Raw genomic sequence first — 21708 nt, 5'->3', positions numbered from 1 at the left:
GATTATATTTGTTTGAGGCACTTCTAAAGATGCCACTATAGTAAGAGTTAGCAAAGAAGATCAGGTTTTATTTTATTTATTGTTTTTGTATTAGTTTGTAAATAGGTTCAGAATATTGAACAACATTTTGTGTTAGTGAGATAGCTGTTAAGAGTAAATAAACTGTATGTTTATTTATTAAACTAAACAAAATACACAAAACAACCCCCGCACCCCCGCTAACTCCACCAAGGAGCACTAGCTAGACTTTAACAAGTTCTAACTCATAATCGGCTGGCTAAGCCGTTTACCGATTTACCAAAACACCATAAGAGTATCAAATACCTTTCTTTTTTCCAGGTATGTATGTATGTATATGTATGTACTAGTGTTGATTTATATCACCGTTGATTTATATCACTGATTTGAATCATGATTTAAATCACTTGATTTAAATTTTTTTTTTTTTAAATCATTGATTTAAATACTTTTTTTCATTTACTACTTATTTTATATAGTTTCTCAAGGAAAAGACATGAAAAGTATGTTGTAAAAACCTTTTATTCACACAAACATCTTAAACTCTTACTGTCTATAAAGCAAAACTCTTAGGGCTGTATTCTGATCACAGCGCAAATTCGAGTGCAAGTGCGAACGGTGCTTGCCCCTGATTCTGTGATGCAAAAATGGAGTGAAGACTTAAAAAAAATACTGCACTGAAATGGTATTCTGAAGACATGACTTGCCTTGTTATAGAGCGCCTGCCCCATCATTGACATATTCGCTGAAGCGATTCTGATGACAGAGCAACGGGGTCCCAAATAGACAATTGAGCACTGTGTTAAGACCCGCTGAAACCAGGTTTATTTAGTGACGCAATCAGGAACTTTAAGAACTGAACACAGTATAAAAAGCAAAGTAGTCCTAAGCAGCAACTGCGTGTGTTTGGACTGACACAGAAAGGAAATAAAAGAAAGAAAAGTAAAAGAAAAGGATGACTGGGATGAGTGAAGGGGATTTTTCTCTGGCGTACAACATCGCTAAATTCTTGTAGTCCACATTTAGAGGATGCCATAAAATGATTTGCTTTATTTATGTATTCATTTAAGATTGAGTAATTTAGTTTGGTATGTAACTATTCACAAACCACCATTTCCAGCATCCTTAAATTTACAGTTTGGAGGTACTGTAGAGCTACAACAATGGTACTACAAAAAAAATCCATAATTAAAATAAATAAATACATGATTTAAAATTTTAAAAAAATGACTGAAATCAATTAAATCAGATTTTTAAAAAAAAAAAAAAAAAAAAAAAGCGCCAACCCTGGAATGCACATGCATATACCGAAGGTCGAGTAATTTATAAACTGTCACAGAAACCCGAGATGGAATTGTTTTCCTGTAACTCACTGAAGAGGCCCATCTATTATTTTTTGTGATGCTAATATTAAAGAAGACGAGGTTCAGCAAGACAGTTCTTTTTTTTTAAACATAGTGTTTCAGTGCTGCACAGACGTTCTATGTCGTTATCCGTTTCTCCAGTTTCTCTGAGATACAAATGTACCAGCTGTACATCTTTTTTTAATGTATTCTCATTTTGTTGAGCATTAATGAACATTTCTGTACTCTGGGTGTTGTCGAGTGATTGAAAACATGACATTTTGTGTTTGAATTGAAAGTGATGGTCTCAAGGAGTCGAAAAGTTCAAGTATATTTTCCTCTAGAGGAATTATCACTTTTTGACGTCACTACTGTGGTATTATGCCTTTTTTTTGATTGGCTCAGGATGCAAATATAGCCTTCATCCATGTATTATACACACACACACACACACACACACACACACACACACACACACACACACATTCGAGCTCAACTGCTCCATCCAGCCTACAGTTTGTCAAAGTGAGAAAAGTTTAGCTTTCCCAGTTAAGTCACAAAGCCTCTGTACAACCTGGCAATATGTTTGACAAATTTCTCAATGTTTGTTCTGAAGAGGCATAACACTGTACGTAGTTAGAATTGATTTGCACTGGCTCTGTATTGCATAATAGATTTCACACATTGTGCCTGCATTCCGACACTGCTATTGCTCACATGCTTGCCATAAGCAGTAATATTTTTTTTTAACATAATACACGTTTAAAATAAATAAATAAATAAGTACCCGCAATGCTTCGTATTTGGTGGTTTGTCCATCCGTACAGCAAGCTTTATTCTGAGCTCTGAGTCTTGGCTGTTTTTTGGAACTATCATTTTGTGCAGCTCTGGAGACTTTGGGCTGTTTGGCGTTGGATACAGAACAACCTGTTAAAGGACAGAGAAATATCTATTAATATTTAAAGCTGTAAGCAAGATAGCCACTGGATGTCATGAATATGATATGGCAGATTGAGTGTGGCAGCTTGTCATTGTACGCTTGAATCAGAGCTGAGGCTGGGCTAATAAACCCACTAACTCCATCACATTCACTAGATGTGTTTATCACAGATTCATTTATATTCTGACAAATGGGTGTTTTTCTATTATGAACAACACATTTTCCTCTGCTTTTTACTGAAAGCACAACAGTATTTTGTAATGGCGACAGTGAAGAAATGTCAGCAAAAATGACACGCAATTGGACAGACCCCAGGAATCTAAAATCACACCCGACAGTGAGCATCCTTACCCAGTACAATGCTTAACAGAATGACAGATGGCACCTTTGTTAAATGAAAGCTATAATTACCTATTAATAGAAGACAATACATAGTACACCACGCAGTAATGAAAATTTAACAGTAAATCTGTGTGAACGTGATTATTCCTCCATTGCATCTGTCTGGTAATTAACATAAAGTTCAACAGCAAGTGACATTTTTTTTCTTCTTCTAAATTGGTGAAGATGCCTCCTCTTGTGTGCAGTTCTACTGCTTACCTCACAATCTAAAGTGAAGTCATCCCACACACCACAGCCTAGAGGAAAACATATTGGCCGCGTCTGTATCTTGAAACAGGTTTCCAGAGATTCTTATCAGTGCAATGTAAAAGCAATTTAAACCATGTTGGCTGCTGTTTGTCATATTTAATGATAAATTAAGTCTTCTTTAGTAGTCCAGGCCAAATTTGCATTCATTTTCTTTCAACATGTGTCTTGTACAATTGTAGTTGCTTTGCAGGAATGTAAGATACAGCACTTATACAGCAATTATCTAGCCTTGTTAGATACAATAATTGCCTATATTAAGGTCACTGCTTGGTTTTGCAGAAATGCAAGCAACAAAATAGCTAATGTGGTGTGTAGTGCTTATTGTAAATCATGTACTGTAATAGAACTTAACCATTAAGGGTCTGTCATCTTATCCTGTGTGTTTAAGCAGACATAATCGCTTAGCTTCGCATCATAGTCCACTCACCCAAACCGCACAAGAGGACATCTCTTATGACATTAAAAGACACCTCAAACATATTACCTTATATCGCACACCTTTAAAGGCTTCATACCTCAATCTAAAGGACATGAATAATGAATGGTGATCAGAAAGGAATATTAGGGGTGACTATAAAATTCATAATAAATCTGATTCAAGATTTAATTTAGTGATAAATAATGGTATAAGTAAATCACCCTTGGTGCACACTATTAGGGCTAATATAAAGTGATAGGGCAGTGGTATATAGAAACACAGCAGTTGAGATCATTCAAACAGAACCCACAGAATTTTACATATATTTCTATGTGCATACAGTAACATGCATTTTGCATAATTAAGCCTAGGTTCTTGCACTAGTGTTCTGAAAGGAGCCCCTGGGGCAAAGCCTGGTGGAACCACCTCCATGTTGTAGGAGTACTAAAAAATCTGTTGGTATCGAGATATCTTTGTTGGCTGAAGGCTTCTGCTGCTGGATCAAAGACATATGCTAACACATAAGCATTGCAAATAGTGATTACACAGAACTGTAGTGCCACCGGCCTACTATAATGACAGTTACCATGTAAAGCACATTCAGCTCCATTCTGTAAAGAAAGACACATCTCTCAGTTTTATTGTGGTTACGGTAGTAGGTCTCTAATAAGCATGTGCATTGCTGAACCACCAAGCTACAAAATTGTCTTTCGCAGACACTGATATTAAGCTCTTATGAGTAAAGTGTGTGGGGGTGTTTTTTTTGTTTGTTTTTTTTTTTTTATGAAATGGTAGCATCAGATAAAATGAAAAACAAAAGTTAATGGCTATATCATTCTTCTGCTGTAAGAAGTAGATAACATTAATTTAATAATTTCAGCTATTGAGAAAGTAAAATGGGAAAGGTTAGTGAATTCCACATCAGCTCCTGTCCTCGACACAATTGCTCCCCTGCTGTCACTACAAGCATTTTTATTACAATGTGAGCAATCCACAAAAACCATGAACATTTTTAACGAACCAAGTGAAAAAAGACTGCAATGTAACTAAAGGTGGTCATTTAAAAGGAGTCCACTTGGTTTCATTCAGAAAAGCAGGTTATGTAAGTTATGGGTACAGTTTTAGTAAACAATAAAACACAAAATGCCACAGCGAGCTGCTGGCCTTTATGCCTGCAAACAGACAAAATAAAGGTTAGATTTGGCTGCCAGTTGTAATGCATATCAAATGAAAAGATCCAGCAAACCCCTACCCTTCCAGTGAGAACTCTAGGTCCCAGAGTTCCTCAACTCTGCATAAAAGAAATTACCTTTCCCAATTCTTTGTCTTCCAGGGCCAGGACCCCAGTACTTTCAGTGAAGAGTTTCACTTTGACAACAGGGAGAGGATGAGTGGTGGTGAAATCCCCTTGGGTCCCCCACCTGCAAAACAAGAACGTTCATTATGCTGTAGAATTGTGGTTGGGGGCTCAAAAGGGAACTCGCAAGTTTGAGAGCAGATTCTTGATGCTCTTGGTTTGGTCATTTATTTTTCTGTTTGTAGTATTAAAAAAAGGAAGCTTCATAAGCTCACCATAAATACCTTTAACTGTGTCATCCTATGTATTTGCAATAAATTCGATAAATGCTGTTCCCATTAATCCATGTCCTTGTTTTCACGTTAAAGGAAGGGACATTACCAGTAGTGCTGCAAAGTGCTAGTGATGAAGAGGCATCTTTACCCACACAATACCCAATTTCCCCCAAAAGTGTGATTAATATACTGGCAAGCATCTTAAATAATGTATCTTATTTGAATATTCTGAATCAAGGTCATATAAAACAAGAACTGTTCAAGACAACAATATGGACTGCTGATGCTGGTCAGCAGTGTGGAGTAGTGGTTAGGGCTCTGGACTCTTGACCGGAGGGCCGTGGGTTCAATCCCAGGTGGGGGACACTGCTGCTATACCCTTGAGCAAGGTACTTTACCTAGATTGCTCCAGTAAAAACCCAACTGTATAAATGGGTAATTGTATGTAAAAATAAAGTGATATCTTGTAACAATTGTAAGTCGCCCTGGATAAGGGCGTCTGCTAAGAAATAAATAATAATAATTTTTGTGCCATTGTGTACTAATAAAGGATTAAATAAAACACACGCATCATACCATGAGCCAGACTCTGATACCATAATACAATTTACATACAGCATCACCAAAACAATGGGTTTTCTATTCAGAATCTTTCTGCTGCTTCTGAACTTCCCTGTTTAGTTTAACAATCAATTTCTATCATTAGCAGAAGAAATCCCAACTTATTCAATCTTGTGCCAACTAGCTTAAACTGAACTCAGAACACTTGCATGAATATTGACATAACACTTAATTCAACATAATGTCATAAAAACAACTCAATAAAATCAAATCACATTCAATATGCAGCAAACATGCTTAGGATAACAATTATTATACAATGGAAGTCTGCTACAAATGTTCAAGCTAGCTATAATTACTGGAAAGTAATTTTCCAATTATGGAAGAATTTTGTTACCACTTTTGAAAGCTGGAGCCCAGCGGTATATTTCAATGGCATACAGTATATAAGGGGGTAAAACATTTCCAAAAACACTGACTGAAATCTTGTTAACACAGTGAGTTCTTCAGTTGACTGGGTGGCTTGCATGTTCTAGCAGTATACATTATTTTAGTTTTAAACAGCTTTAACATAAGGATACAACTGTGTCCCTCAGCTGTATAAACATACAGTCTCATACCAGTTGGAAGATGGTTTCTCTTTCCACACTAAATGCTACACTTACCAAGTTTTGTTTAAAAAAAAAATCTAATTCACAAAGATTATAAAATGACTAGTTACAGGTGCACATATAGGGTGAAGGTTACTAAATAATGATTTATTCTGTATGCTGCCTTGGATGGCTCCTGAATGTAACAGCAGGACTAAATCTGCCCAGTTCCAACTCTTCAAAGCACTTTAAGATCTGATGAGAAAACACAGTTTGAAATGCCATAAAATATTAACCAAAATAGACCTGTCTTTTAGCAGCAAATAATGTAACCCTTCACTGCTATGCACGACTCAAATACATATTCTGACAAAAACAAATACACTGAGAAAAATGAAAACTGAAATCATTTTGGGAGCCATTCCAGTTATATTTCTCTGTCTCATCAATGGAATAACCAATTCTATTCATCCCGGTGCCCTTTAAAACCTTGTTATCTTATTGGGTTCATATCAATAGTTCTGCAACAAATGGGTTTCAAATCAGAAAACACCCTTGTGCTGCAGTCCTTTCCGATTTGCAAATTTGATTAAATTACCTGTTTCAACCACAGGGGGCAGGATTCATACAGTTCCAAGACATGACTTGTCATTCAACTAAAGCGTAAGCTCTGGAGTCGAGAGGTAAGTAAGTGTCTTATGCTGATGTCAATATTTTTAACTCATCAGCCACTAGGAAGAGTGGCTTCATTACAAGCCTCATGGTAATTGCAAACCCTCAATCAGACATTATAAAGTCTATTTATGACCTATTCATTTAAGGTTAAAAAACAAACTATACACACTCTTATATCCAATAAAATGTTCCTTCTCTGGTACAGCTGGTAAACTAGCTATTGGCCAAACTAAGTGTGTACCACAAATCTTGTGTCATGTTTGCATGAGAATACATGTTTATAATTGTATAAATAACATTAAATAAAAAAGTGCTGCTGTAAATACAGAACTAGAGCTATCAGGAACATGAAAACGTAGATAATATGCATAGAATATACATAATATACATTTATACGGTCACCTCCATTATATTCCTATCATCAGAGAACCCCATTTAATCCCATTTAAATTTAGCATGTTGTGCAGACCAGACATGGAAATTACTGTACTTTATATTGTGTAGCAGGTTAGTAATTCCCTGCCTTTCCTAAAATATCATAATTGAAACAGTTTCATAATTCAATCTGACAATGACAAAAGCTCCAGGACTTAAGGCAAAACTCTTATTATCTCTGAAGCTAAACAGCACATGAATACAAACTGTTTTTGATTCACAGATTCATAGTTTCTAACAGATGCCTTAGGATTGAATGAAATGTGTCAAGCATTTGTTTCTTCACGGAAATAAGAATATTACAAATTCAATCTGAAAATAATAATCCTGTATAATATTGGTACATGTTAAAAGTAAATGTAGCTTATAAAATAATTCTATAAATCCATTTGCCCTTCCATTGGCTGCATACAGGAGGTCGCAAACATGCAGTTTTGAAAGAAACACATATTATAACAAACTTAGTTTAATTGTGCAACTGCAGCTTTAAACCACCAACTGGGATACACAGACCTAATAATTGCTTCTATTTGAAATACATCACTAGTGTAAGGCAAAATCATATTCTATACTGCCTTTATCAGTCAATTTGCCATATCAGGATTTTGTCTGCTTCAAAGTAAGAAAGAAAATCCGTCACACTGTGCACCACTAAGTGATTTTCAATGACAATCTGTCACATTCGACTAATTTGCTAGAGCTATCCCAATCAAAAAGAGCTAAAACAAATGTGAGCGACGTCTCCTAAATTACTATAGTCTTGTCTTGTAGGTGCTGCTTGAAAAAGTTCACTGTCATGCAAATGAGCAAGTGTGTCTGGATTAAAGGGCTAAACCTACATACAGGATGGAATAATAGATGCAAGCTTTGCTATTATCACTCAGTACCAAAGTCTTAATCTCTTTAGGTAAAATAATAAAAATAGGTAGGTAAACACATTTAGATCACTTGAGGATGAATTCCTATGTGGATAATAAAATGTATCATCCTCGACTGGTTTCACACACCCTAAATGTCACTAGTCTTGGACTGCCTTACCTAAGATAACAGTAGGTAGTCCAAGATCAGTGCTAATCAGAGCCGGTGAAACCAGCTGACTGTCCTCCCAGATATAGGGCTATTCCATTAATTTGTTAGGCCAAACTCTATGAATGTGTCATATAAATATATGACAATTCCAAATGGGGTTTGCCCTTTTGTAGCTGACATAATTATACAGGCGGTTAGCATATTTAATCAAGTCAGCATGATTTAATGCCAGCTTTATTAAAAATGTATTAAATTGACCTAGTTCATCTGTTAGAGAACAGATATGGGTTCAATAAGAAATCTTAAATGAAATCTGGAATTTGAGCATGAATAGGATTTTTAAATAGGTATTCTCTTCTATTCGTACCACTTTATTACAATATCCACGGTTACAGCAGATTAATTTGACTGAGAAATAAAAAAATGAAAAATGTTGCATTTGACTTTTTTTTTTTCTTTCTGCCAGATCATCTGGATTCTACCAGCAATCAAAATGTTCCTTTCCTACCAAATTTCACATTTAATTCACAAATGTGTAAAATGTGTACATGGACCAATGAGCCCAGCTACGGCATACTAATTAATGTTGAAGTATGTCCCACTGGTGTCTACACTGTATAATAGTAAACTCAAGGGATTAATGAGGATGAAATAAAAAAATTAATACATCTCTTGGGGTTGCATTGCTCAACAGTATTAAATAAGTTTTGACAAACTTCACTGAGAAAAATGGATAAGAATAAAAATGACCTAGAGTATTGATACTGTTTTGTTTGTTTGAGATTTATGGGTGAAATACTGTACAGGTCTTTGCTTGCAATGTATTTTTCAGAGTAACTTATTTCTGAGAAAACCGATACATTTTAAAATGAATGGCAGAGGTACAGTAGCTTCCTGACAATGCACCAATCTTAAACACTGGAAGCTTGTTTTATGTTGATTCACTCTTCTCAATCAATATTTTAACACTCATCTTGATACATTTTTTGCTGTTTCGGTGCTCCTCTGCATCCAAGGACCATAAGCATTTACACAGCTCTAGGAAAACCTCAGATGAAAAACTGAAATAAAATAGCAAATCTTCCTGCTTTTTCAGTGAGAAACACACAAGAATAAGCTTGCCTTTGCAGTGGTGTTGCAACTATGCCAGAACAATAAAATACAAATATTAAAACCATTGTGATTTTATTCATATTAAAGCATTAAGCCTGAGGCACATTTGTGAGGTGTATGTTCACGAAACACTCTTTTTCAAATGGACAGCATTTAACGTAGATGGTCAGACACTGGTGGTACATTTTGGATATCTAAAGGCTTCTAATCAAGGGGTCATTTCCCATATACAGTCAGTATTCAAAATAAGGGAGTATTCAAAATTGTTTTGTCTGCAAGAGAGTGGAGGAGAAGTTTTTTTTTTCTTACAAGTATGCAAATGTTTCTAGATCATGCTCTTTCTGCAACACTGCTTATCGATTTCAGACATCACAATAAGCCATTCCAATCAGAGTACCAGTGCTGCTGTAGAAGGGAGCAGGACTGGATGATTCTCATAAAACAAATCCTTTTTTTTTTTTTGCATAGAAATTCTTGTGTCGTGTGTTTGTAGTAAAAGGTGTTCTGTAACACTTTAGGTGTTACGCATAAATTATGATTCACTTACTTATTTCAACTATAGTTCATTATGCAATTATTTCAGGTATTATCAAGAGCCATCACAGTTTTAGAATGACATAAAACGAATATAAGTGAAGCATTTCAGGGCTGTCCTCATAAAACAATAAAGTGAAACAATGAAAAAGGACCTAGCATGATAATGGAAGTCATTCATTGCTTTGCATCCAAGTGGTAGTTTAGGCAAAACAATAAGTTAAATGCTGCACTTGTATTATTCAACTTATAAATAAATAAGGTGGGTGGATAATAAGGATGCTTTCCAGCTATGCAACTCAAACGATAAGCAGGACTTATGCTTTAAATGTAGTTTAAATTAAGTTGCACACAATTTATTACGACATTTGTCGTTTAACTCACACAGGTGTTTCTAGTGTTCTGTTAGTACAATCTTTATTACTAAACCTGAACTATTCAGCTAAATTCAGCAGTTTTACATGTTAGTTTTATCCCTTAGTTACCAATAAAATGGTTTAGCTGCAGTACTATAATAACAGGATGAATAACTGCATGTGCAATGAAAGGGAAAAGCACTTTGGTTCCACAGACCCTGATTAGCACCTAATGTTACTGTAGCTTAAATAAAATTATTAAAATTGGGGTCTGTGACACCATTAAATAATAATAATAATAATAATAATAATAATAATAATAATAATAATAATAATAATAATACATTACATCAAAACTGAGAAATGGGGAATAAAACGTATTCTTACTGTGGTCTTGAGGCTTCTGCTTGGTCTGTCTGTAGCTTTTCTCCTCCTTCTACTTCCATTGTGCAATACACAATCCTGTTGGGAGCCACTGACCTCAAACCTTGCACCTCGATAATAACAATCTAAGACAGAAATAACAGACCACAATATTATGCATACACCACAGCACTTGAATGTGTTTAGCTGAGGACAAATATGTTGGTAAACATCCAAATCTAGTATTATAACTTTTGAAAAGGATAATATCCAAATAAAAGAAGCTGTGTCAATTACAAAAAAGATTCTTTACAAATAAATCTACACGTGTAAAATTGGATTTCAATGAAAAGATAACGGCGGTCTTATGTGAACTGATATAAAAACTAATTAATAATGATAACTGATATAAACAATATGGTACCTCATTATGAAGCCAAATAAGGCAACCATTCCGCCACTTTTGATCAGATCATCCACATCTAATCACATTTAGGGAACATAGCTCAATTACATTTTAAATACAATATTCTACTGTTTTGGAGCAATTGAGGTATTATATTGGATAGATGTCAAATAACCTTTTTGGAACTACCGGTATTAATTTCCTTATTGTAATCAAATGAGATACAAACCACTGGTTGTACTCTTTTAAATATATTGCATTGGAATGTCAGCAGTCAATCAGGATGCAGGAAATTCACAAGCCATTTTATAAATACAGTGCTCCCCTTTACAACGCTGTATTCAGGAGCCATAGTTAAGAGACCATGCTATTTGTGTCCTGCCTTACAACAAGACTACTAGTGTCAGTGTAATGGCATTATGGGGCAAATGGGAGCTATGACCGTATCGCCTTATAACCTGTTCTGCAGTATAAAGGGCCGCCTTATAAAGGGGGAGCACTGTATACATTTGAACTTTGAATATTTCTTGTGGATTTCTCCTGGTACAGTTATCTCTGTTACAATATGTCTGAAGCCATTGTTTACTCAGTGAATAAAGCAGTGTTGTATACATTTCTCACCTCGAGTGTAAATGACAGAACTACATCTGACTTGGAGAGCTGGGTGTCATTTTCATCTCCAATGTCAAGAAACAAGGAATTCTGGGAACGTTTCAGTTTCTGAATCTTAAATTCAGAACCACCTTTTGAAACTGGCAGGCTCTCCAGGTTGGCCATGAGCAAATTCACACAGGATTTCAACTCGTCAATATACAGGCTTTCCATCTCTTTTGCAACAAACTTTGGATATTTCCTTTCCTTAAAATGCAAATGAGAATACACTAGTGTTAATATGAATAACTCAATATAATTGTGTTAACAGTTTTCCATTTAAAAAAAAATGCAATTTTTCAATCATACATATTCAGTGTAGAAAAAAACAACAGAAAATATTACTTTATTACTAATATCAATTGTATTCTATACCTCTTATTCTGATTTTAAACCAGTGCACTCATCAGATTCCTGTATTACCAATGAAAATTATTAAATTTGTATTTAATAATCAATATCAATTGATTAATTATACGAGAACAGTACACCAGGGAATAACCATTTCTTTAGAGACATTCGGTACCGTAAAACCTCAATTAAATGACTCTGGCATTTATTTACAATATTTGCCAGGAGACCCGGCGCATGTTGGAGACTGCCGATTATTTGAGACTGCCGTTTATATTACATCACTAACGTCACATGCTTCATGCGATCATTGAGAAGCCGCTAACACCCTTGTAGCAACATCGTAATTCAATTTAAACATTCCAGCAACTTTGTTAAAAGGTTCATTGAGAACTAAGTAATAATCAAAAACATTGGAAAATGAACAGGCAGAAGTATGAATTTGTATTTAAAAATGGAATTAGATCAATAATAATAATAATAATAATAATAATAATAATAATAATAATAATAATAATAATAATAATAAAGTTTTTAAAAACTAACAATAAAAGCAATAAGTATCATTATCAAAAATAATGTATTGTTTAATCTCAAGAGGTTTCTATCTGGCCTACTTTCAGCACACGCTTAAAATTATCAAAACTTGTAATAACGTAATAACTGCAATAAACAAATATGCATTACATGTAGGCATACCTTAAATCAGTGGTTCTCAACCCTGGTCCTGGGGACCCACTGTCCTGCTGGTTTTTGTTCCAACCAAGCTCTCAGTTACTTAATTGAACCCTCAATTGAACTAACCTGAGCTTTTTACTTATTTCAAAGAGTTGTAGATTTCAAGTTAAATATAAAATTATATAAGGAACTTGAATTCTCCAACATTTTGTAAGCTAATCAATTTAAAAAGTCAAATATAAGCAAATTATTATTTCAAGTAAGGTTTCAATTAAATAATTGAGAGCTCGGTTGGAACAAAAACCAGCAGGACAGTGGGTCCCCAGGACCAGGGTTGAGAACCACTGCCTTAAATGACATTTTCTATTATTATTATTATTATTATTATTATTATTATTATTATTATTATTATTATTATTATTATTATTTATTAATCCTGAGAGTCACTTTCATTGCTGTCACTTATTAGCAGTTCATTATGCTCAAGCTCCTCCTCATCTTCCTCAAGCTCCTCCTCATCTTCCTCAGCTTCAATGGCAATGACAGAGACCCAGCGTTTATTTACAATATTTGCCAGCAGACCCGGCGTGTATTGGAGACAGGCGATTATTTGAGACCCAGCAATTATTTGAAGTTTTACGGTATATCAAGTTACTGATCCTGTACTTCAGAGTACTGTAATCTGCCAAGTGTTTAATCTGTAGTATTTTGTATTTAATCATATCCTGATGTAACTATCACTGACACTGTTATCTGCTGTATTATTGAATTGTATTTTGTCACACTTGTACTTGCTTGAACCAAAGTCATTGTATTTATCTTGCTCTTAATTGTATTATTACTTGTACTGTGATACTTGAAATGTATTTGCTTACGATTGTAAGTCGCCCTGGATAAGGGCGTCTGTTAATAAATAAATAAATAATAATAATAATAATACTGTGATTGTCATTTAGGGGTAAGTTGAAACAGTTTTTGACACACATACAATGCCTTATTACAACACAAGGGAAAACCCATGGAGAGCTGGTTGCTGATTTATAATGTCATTTTTTTTTTTTTTTTTTTTATGGATGGATTCTGTTAATTCTTACTTTAGCCATTTGATCAGCTAGTTGCAAGCGTCCATCCAGTTCCCTTCGAATCTGTGCTGCCTGTTCATCTGCATTGTCCAGCTGAAAAAAAAAGAAGAAATTGTGTTCATAAAACCAAAAAATAGGTTAAAACAGGAATAGTATCTCAATCAAGCAGGACTTATCTTTGATGTAGCATAGTACACACTTTACAGTCTTTAACTGCATTTATGCACGACAATATTTTGGGGGGGTCATTCTTGCTCATGTGGAACAATGGGTGGTGTTTCGTGCATTTGTGGCTCATGATGCATTAGCCAAATGTGAGTGACACAATTGAGCCAGGGCAGGTGCATGCAAAAGAAGAGTGGTGTAACTCATGCCTTACATGAGGTGTCTGAAGGTGATAGAAATGGACATTTATTGATCGTTAACCTATTTTTTCTCCATTTTGGGGGGTGGGGCTAGATACATAAAATCTAATTATAAAGCACGTTTTAAATAATTTCCTCCCCAAAAAAGTTATTGACACAACTCATTGGTGTAAGAGGCTGAGTAACCCCTGTTGGTCCTTGTGACAGGATAGCACCACGGCCAAGGCTGTCAAATGGCAGGAAGCAGACCCAGAGGCGGAAAGCTGCAGTTTAAAAGCACACTTTTATTAACAAAACACAGGAACAAATGAAAAGGTTTAAACAATATAAATAATTTAACCAAACGCTTTTTGCTGTTCATGCTGGGCAGTTGCCTTCATAGAACTGTACTTCCCTAAACTCACCCACAAACAAAGAATCTGGTTCCCTTTTTATACCATCAATTTGTCAATCAAGACCCAGCCACAAACAAAGAATCTGGTTCCCTTTTTATACCATCAATTTGTCAATCAAGACCCAGCCACATTCCACAAGTGGATCTGGCAGGGATAGAATTAACACCAATCCTGCCAAACAAATTAAAAGTATTTAAACTTTATTTAAGTTAAACAAAATACACTATTTGCAAGTGCAGACTTCATTATAAATCGCTATATGTAACTGTATTTACATTAATAAAGATTAGTCGCTTCTGCTTTTAAATTAAAAAGTAAGACTTATGATTTAAAAGCCCATTTAGTTGTTTCACAGAAAAAACCTGTACACTAAATACCTTTTACTATTAACGCGTTTCTCAGTTGTGATTGAGACACACAAATGGCTTAACAGGTACCGGAATCAATTGAATTTTTCAAGGTGAGTAGAAAAGCTGGGGTAAAACACAGAAAACCAGAAACCCTAATTTTACGTTAACTTTAAAACAAATATGTGTCTTACCAATTGTCATGAATAACATAAGCGGCGGAAACAAGGGAAACTGTAAATATGTTTTCGCCTCCCCAACTCTGAGTCTGTATAAATACGTAAATACAGTATTAATTTATTTATTTTACGTTTTTTTCTGCTTGTTGAAAGAAAATCTTTGTTCTAGTACACACTCTGAATGTCTGTAAATGTAGACTAAAGCCCCTTTCACACTGACACTTCTACCCGGGTTCGGACCTGGGTTCTGGCTACCCTGGTCATAATCCCGCATTGTGTGAAACCACGGACCTGGGTCATTCCCGGGTTAACCCGGGTCCCAGCGATCCATCTCTGGATGTGGGTCGACATGCTTTGACCCAGGTTGAGCGAGATAAAATGCATGATGGCGAACGGAATAACAATCACTTCCTCAAGGAACGTTTCTGTTTATTCTGTTTAGCTATATTTGTGTTGCTTGAGACACACCATGAGCCAAACTGCAGCAGCGATGAAAAAAAGTTTGCTCTAATCAACATTTGGGCTGAAGGTTCAATCCAGAGAAGCTTGGATGGAAGCGTCTGTAACAAGCTGCTTCCGGGTTGTTGATACGCGCATTGTTTACTTGTGTCTGTCACCCAGGTCAACCCTGCTTTATCAAAAGCAATGTGAAATCACATAGCCAACCCGCATGACACCAGGTCCAGTGATACACTGCATAAGAAAGGGTTAACTGAGCTAAAGAAATTACTTTGATTGATCACCTAGGAAACAGGATCATGTACATTAGCTCAGCAATGTGCTTAAATTAAAAAGCATATATATATATATATATATATATATATATATATATATATATATATATATATATATATATATTGTAGAAATAACTTGATTTGTTAGCATTCCACAGAATAATCTAAAGGCCAAGGGCCTGGATACAATATTATTAAGGTTATATGAGATCGATCAAATCAGGGGAAAAGACAATATACTAATTATGTGACTGACAGATAGATATGCTTCTTCAACAGGAATAAAAAAAAGAATGTCTTTAAATCTAATATTTGACATACATTGACTCCCTTTTCCAAAAAGCACAGTATTTATTCAAGTTAAATGCCTTATTTGACTATTCTTATACCCTGCCCCCTTCACCAACCTCCATACTGTATCTCTCTGTATACTGCTCTATGCAAGAACTTGCAGACTTGATACAACTGCGTTGAGAATTAAAAAAAATAAGCATTTTATGAGATTTTTAACTAGAGTTACCGGGGCTATGACTCTGCACACCCAGAGGTTCCGAGGCTGTGCCCCGGCAAGCTCTGGCACAAATTAAGCCCTGCTATTACAGCTTCTGTGTCTTGTTAGTATGAATACATAAATACTGTTTACTGAGAAATGCTGTCATTTTATAATTTCACTTTCACATATAGCCTACAGAAAGCTGGAAACCTCTAAAATAAGCATTTTATGAGATTTTTAACTAGAGTTACCGGGGCTATGACTCTGCACGCCCAGAGATTCCAAGGCTGTGCCCCGGCAAGCTCCGGCACAAATTAAGCCCTGCTATTACAGCTTCTGTGTCTTGTTAGTATGAATTCATAAATACTGTTTACTGAGAAATGCTGTCATTTTATAATTTCACTTTCACATATAGCCTACAGAAAGTTGGAAACCTCTATAGCAAGTCTGTAATTAATAATTGTTTCATGTAGGAGGGAAACAGGCAGTTCTAAAATGCACATTTTTCCAATTACACCTCCATGGTGATATCTAAATTTAGACAACACACACGGTTATCTGGTTAAAGTGTACATTAGCACTTAATGAAAGCTTGGTATTTTGTACATTGCTTCAAGTTATAAGAAATTTCGGTAACATTTTATATTGCGTGGTATAAATTTATATTAAATAGATTAAATTATTACATACATACATTAAATGAATGTTAAATTAATAATTAAGCTGTTTCTTGCTAAATGTTAACCAAATGTCGATTGAAAATGTAATTGCATATCACATCCATTTGTATTACGTTTTGTAACCCTTGAAAATATGTAATCATTTCCCATTGTTTACATGTTTTTAATTGAAAATACAGTTAATCGGACTTAAATGTTAATGGAAAGTAACCAGGAATAATTGAACGTAAATTTAATATCAATTGCATATCTATTAAATATTAACTTAACATTAATTTAATATGCAATTGTATATCTATTTAATATTAATTTATGCCACGCAATATAAAGCGTTACCAAAATAAATAATACAGACTATTTTAAAGGTGAAGATTTCCATACAGTTACAAACACTGCGTTTTCCATATTTAAGAATGCTGTTAACTTATTTATTTATTTTTTAAAAAAAATTTAGTCGTTGCCAATTATTTTTTATTATTTTCTCCCAATTTGGAATGGCCAATTATTTTATTACGGTCGGCTCACCGCTACCACCTCTGTTCTGACTCGGGAGGGCGAAGACGAACACACGCTGTCCTCCGAAGTGTGTGCCGTCAAGCCGGACGCTTTTTTTCACACTGCAGACTCACCATGCAGCCACCCAAGAGCTACAGCGTCGGAGGACAATGCAGCTCTCGGGCAGCTTACAGGCAAGCCTGCAGGCGCCCGGCCAGACTACAGGGGTCGCTGGTGCGCGGTGAACCGAGGACACCCTGACCGACCTAACCCTTCCTCTCCCCGGGCGACGCTCGGCCAATTGTGCGCTGCCCCTTGGAAGCTCCCGTCCTCGATCGGCAAAGGAATAGCCTGGATTCGAACTCGCGACTTGCAGGCTATAGAGCGCATCCTGCACTCACGTGGAGCTCCTTTCCTGGATGCGCCACTCGGGAGCTCCCCAAGAATGTTGTTAACTTATAGGACCATCCTGTAAATATCATGGTGTTTCATCTATAATTTTGAATACAGTGCTCCCTTGCTATAACGCGGGTCTCGGGGGACACACAATATGAGCGTTATAACCGAAGAGCGTTATAAACGGGTGAGGGGGTGGGAGGTGTGGTGGGACACATAACAATACACATCTGACTAAAATACAAAATAAAATAACTCCCTCTCTATAATGCACATATAGTGAAGCAAAGATTTTAGTTTTCCGTTAATTAACCATGCATAAAGCACCATGTAATCAACGCTAAAAAAAAAAAAAAAAAGGTAACATTCTCACTTGTGGATCATGTTAATTAGCAGTTTTTAAACTATAAATAGCCTGGCTAAACATCGGTTGGGAGTTCAGTTCGAAGTGACAGACAAGCAAACCAAGTGCGAGAAGCAGAACGGGTCGTGCGAGAGGAAGAGGGAATGGGCTCGCCCCAGGTTCAGCTGTCGGAGCGGGGCTGAAGCGAAGCTGAAGCGTCTCGTCTCCAGGAGGAATGTCCAATAATTTTTTCCCCTCAGAAATTCCCTTACACAGTTTAGGAGAACCGAAGGTTCAGTGGGCATCCTCCAATCCCATGACCAAGCTAGCTTCCTCTTTTACACCCAGGAACTCAAGAGCCAATGCCAGTGAGCTACCGGCCTCTGGAGGACAAAGGCCAGCCCTGCGGATGTCCATTCTGAGCTCGCTGGGCACCTTTCCAGCAGGGTTCGCTGTAGAGCAATGAGTAGAAACGGTCCATCCGGTTTTACCTCCTTAACCCATGGGAGTGTTAGAGCCAGTGCAACACTCCCTTCGGAATCCCGAATGAAGACCGGCAACTGCACGCAGCCAGGACACGAACCTACACTGTATGACTCACACTGCACACCATCTAGCTGCAGTCATGTGTAGTCATGCTATGACAGTGCCCCTCTACCTTCCTCCACCCAACAGTTTGAGCACAATTCTTACTTTCAACAATCTCAACCTTTAATAGAAACATTAAAAACTCCTCTAAACTGGTGTAAAGCAAATGCATTCGTATTGCAATAATGATAATAAAATAAAATAATAATAAAGTAGAATGGTTTAAATATATTCTCTGTAAATTCCCTCTTGAGGGGTTGCAGTTAGAAATTCAATCAAATTCTATCATTTATATACAGTAAGTAAGAGGCAAGCAATTATTTTTTAAAATCCCTTTTTCATTGTTATCACTGAAAATAATTTGAACCTCAGAAATGTAGCAAAATGAAACCATGCAGGAAGTCTATAATCAAGTGCTTTATATCCACAATGGTTTTCACAGGCACATTTGACATGCTTTTCATTTCTTAATGGCCCTTTTTTCATTGAAATTAGTGAAGAAACATGTACTGTGAGCATTCCTTGAACATGTTTCAATGCTGTGTTTCCAGCTCCCAGTATTCCTATTTCAAGAGGTCACATGAAGGATGCAGAAACATGAAAGCATGTGAGTCATAGTCGAAGCAGCTTCAGAAGAGCAGCCAAATAATGGAGGAGTTGCAATGGCTTCTGGGAAGTCCCACATATTCCTATAAGATTACGCCTTCGTTAGCCGATCAGTGGCCAGAACATACTTGATTAGGCCACCATAACCTGGCATCCTCAAGAACTTGTGCTACTGAATGTCCAAACCAATTTTCATCACAATTGGATAAATGGTTCTCAAACTAGAAAACTACTCTATATTGCAACAGAAAAAAAACTGGCAGATCATGTAGAAAATACTCAAATGGAAACTAATGATTGGGATCATCAATCGATCTTGTCACACACCTTCATATTAAATACTTGTAAATATAGCATAATGAAATGCCCTCAAACAGGAATGCAGTCTTATAATACATTTACTTATGTGTGAGCTTCCTTCCCTACTAATATCATCTGACCAACCCTAAACACACAGATTATTCAACAACATGCATATCAATAATGTGATTACTACATAGATAGACAGGATTAAGTAAAATGGAAATGTGAAAAGAACTGTATCATTGATAGATGCTGAGATTTAAAACAATCACTTCCAGCAGGTATTTTAGTACATATTGCAGTGTCCACATTGCAACAAATCAGTTTTTAAGGCAAGCCCCACCCAAGTAAGTTGAAATATCATAGCATTCCTCATTATTGCCCTTCAAACTTACAAAAGGCCAGATTTCCTGAAAAACCACTATATATAGTAGCCTTCCAGAACACTTTTCTGACAGCAAAGTAGATTAGAAATAGACATATTAGACCACAGAACGTGCATGAACATAATTTGCAACAGCTTCCAAAGATTCTCAAAATAATCAATTTGTACATGACGAATGCAATGGTTTGTCACATAATCTTAACCTCATTATGTCAAAAGCTTGATCTATGCACACTCCACCATGATTTCATGATCGATAGTTGGTACTTCACAATCAGCAGCAACCAAAGCCTATTACTGCTTTGATGAGTAGAGGAGAGGGGATAACCAGAGTATAATTAATGTCCCAGATTGCCATTGATGTTCCCTTGTGGTCGTAATACAGTTGCATGTCTAGGGTTGTCTCTTTTCTTAGATGCTGATTTATTACCATCTTAGAGTAAGAGTTTTTTGCATGATACTTCCTCCCTCGTAAATTCAGGCATGATGGCCGCATGCCAAAATTGAGTATTAAAATTGAATTCATACTGTAGATAAGACAGAGTTAATACAGCATGATGCCGACATTATTGTATCTTCTATTTTCCATCAGAAGATGAACAGCAGATTTAACATACTGTATCATTGTGTTTTTAAGAAATAAATGTTTTCAAGTTTAAAATGTCCCTTTATTATTAACAGATAATCTAAAACAGAAAATATTTGAAAATATAAAGTATGCTGGAAATTGACAGCAATTAAGAAATTCCTTTGTAGAAGTCTCTTTACATTTTATAATCCAACATTCCTGTTTTGAGATTAGAACATAGTTACTGTGATGCAACTTTTTATCTGTAAAATCTTGCTTCAAGTTATAAGAAATTTCTGAAAAGCTATAGGGACTATATTGCTTTAAAATTAGACTGCAGGTACAGTATCTAAAACAGTAGCTGGGAATTGTATAGTAAAGGTATAGCTATTTAAAACATTTTTTTCTAAAACTAAAACATTATGTCATCAACACAATACTGTACCTTGATTTATTTACCCTTAAACAACAGTAGATTCAACAAGGCGATCATTGTCTTACAGTGCTATACAACTACCAAATGCTGATTCCAGTTACGAGGTAATCCTCAGTTCAAAGTCTTATATTTTAAAACATCTGATTAAACAAATCAATACATTCACGCTCTCAGAAGTGGCTGGTGTAAGTGGTTTGACAAACCCAATTGCTCCATTAGGTGATTATGCTATGAACCTTCCCTCTTGATTAGGTAGAGATAAAGGATATCATTTACCTCAAGTGGAGCTTATGCAAACAAAACCCTTTAAAATCTCTCAGAAAGCTAAATAGGTTCTGTTTCAAATAGAATATACATAAAAACAGGTGTTTTTTTTCTGTTTGTTGGCTATTTATCAGTGAATTCTGATAAACATATAACCAGCAATAGCTGTCCTCAAACAAAAATGCAGAAGGGACGAAAGTTTTGATGTGATCTGATTGAACGATCTGGTTGCTGCACCCCTATCCAATTTGTTTAACAGATCCTAATATTAAGAAACAAATAATCTAACCTGTATAAAAATGTCTTGGATGTAGTTATGGTTTAGATTTTGCTTATTGTACTAATTTGTTACATGAACAGGTATT

The 21708-nt window shown here is 35.8% G+C and overlaps 1 protein-coding gene across 10 annotated transcripts in view; it reads right to left on the bottom strand.

The window, feature by feature from the left end:
• LOC117415650 (calcium-dependent secretion activator 2-like) overlaps nucleotides 1–21708 on the bottom strand; it is a 176654-nt gene that overhangs the window by 107742 nt on the left and 47204 nt on the right. For all 10 annotated transcript variants that reach the window (XM_059027246.1, XM_059027239.1, XM_059027242.1 and 7 more), the window contains exons 4-8: nucleotides 13779–13859; nucleotides 11626–11862; nucleotides 10623–10744; nucleotides 4680–4791; nucleotides 2149–2288 (exon numbers count right to left, since the gene is read on the bottom strand). In XM_059027246.1, coding sequence (XP_058883229.1) covers nucleotides 2149–2288; nucleotides 4680–4791; nucleotides 10623–10744; nucleotides 11626–11862; nucleotides 13779–13859 — 692 coding nt within the window. The remainder of the gene's footprint in view (nucleotides 1–2148; nucleotides 2289–4679; nucleotides 4792–10622; nucleotides 10745–11625; nucleotides 11863–13778; nucleotides 13860–21708) is intronic.

This window comes from Acipenser ruthenus, chromosome 7 (assembly GCF_902713425.1).
Source record: "Acipenser ruthenus chromosome 7, fAciRut3.2 maternal haplotype, whole genome shotgun sequence".
NCBI lineage: Eukaryota > Metazoa > Chordata > Actinopteri > Acipenseriformes > Acipenseridae > Acipenser > Acipenser ruthenus.
Note: the sequence above shows the minus strand (reverse complement) of the source record. Positions and strands in the feature narration are given on the sequence as shown.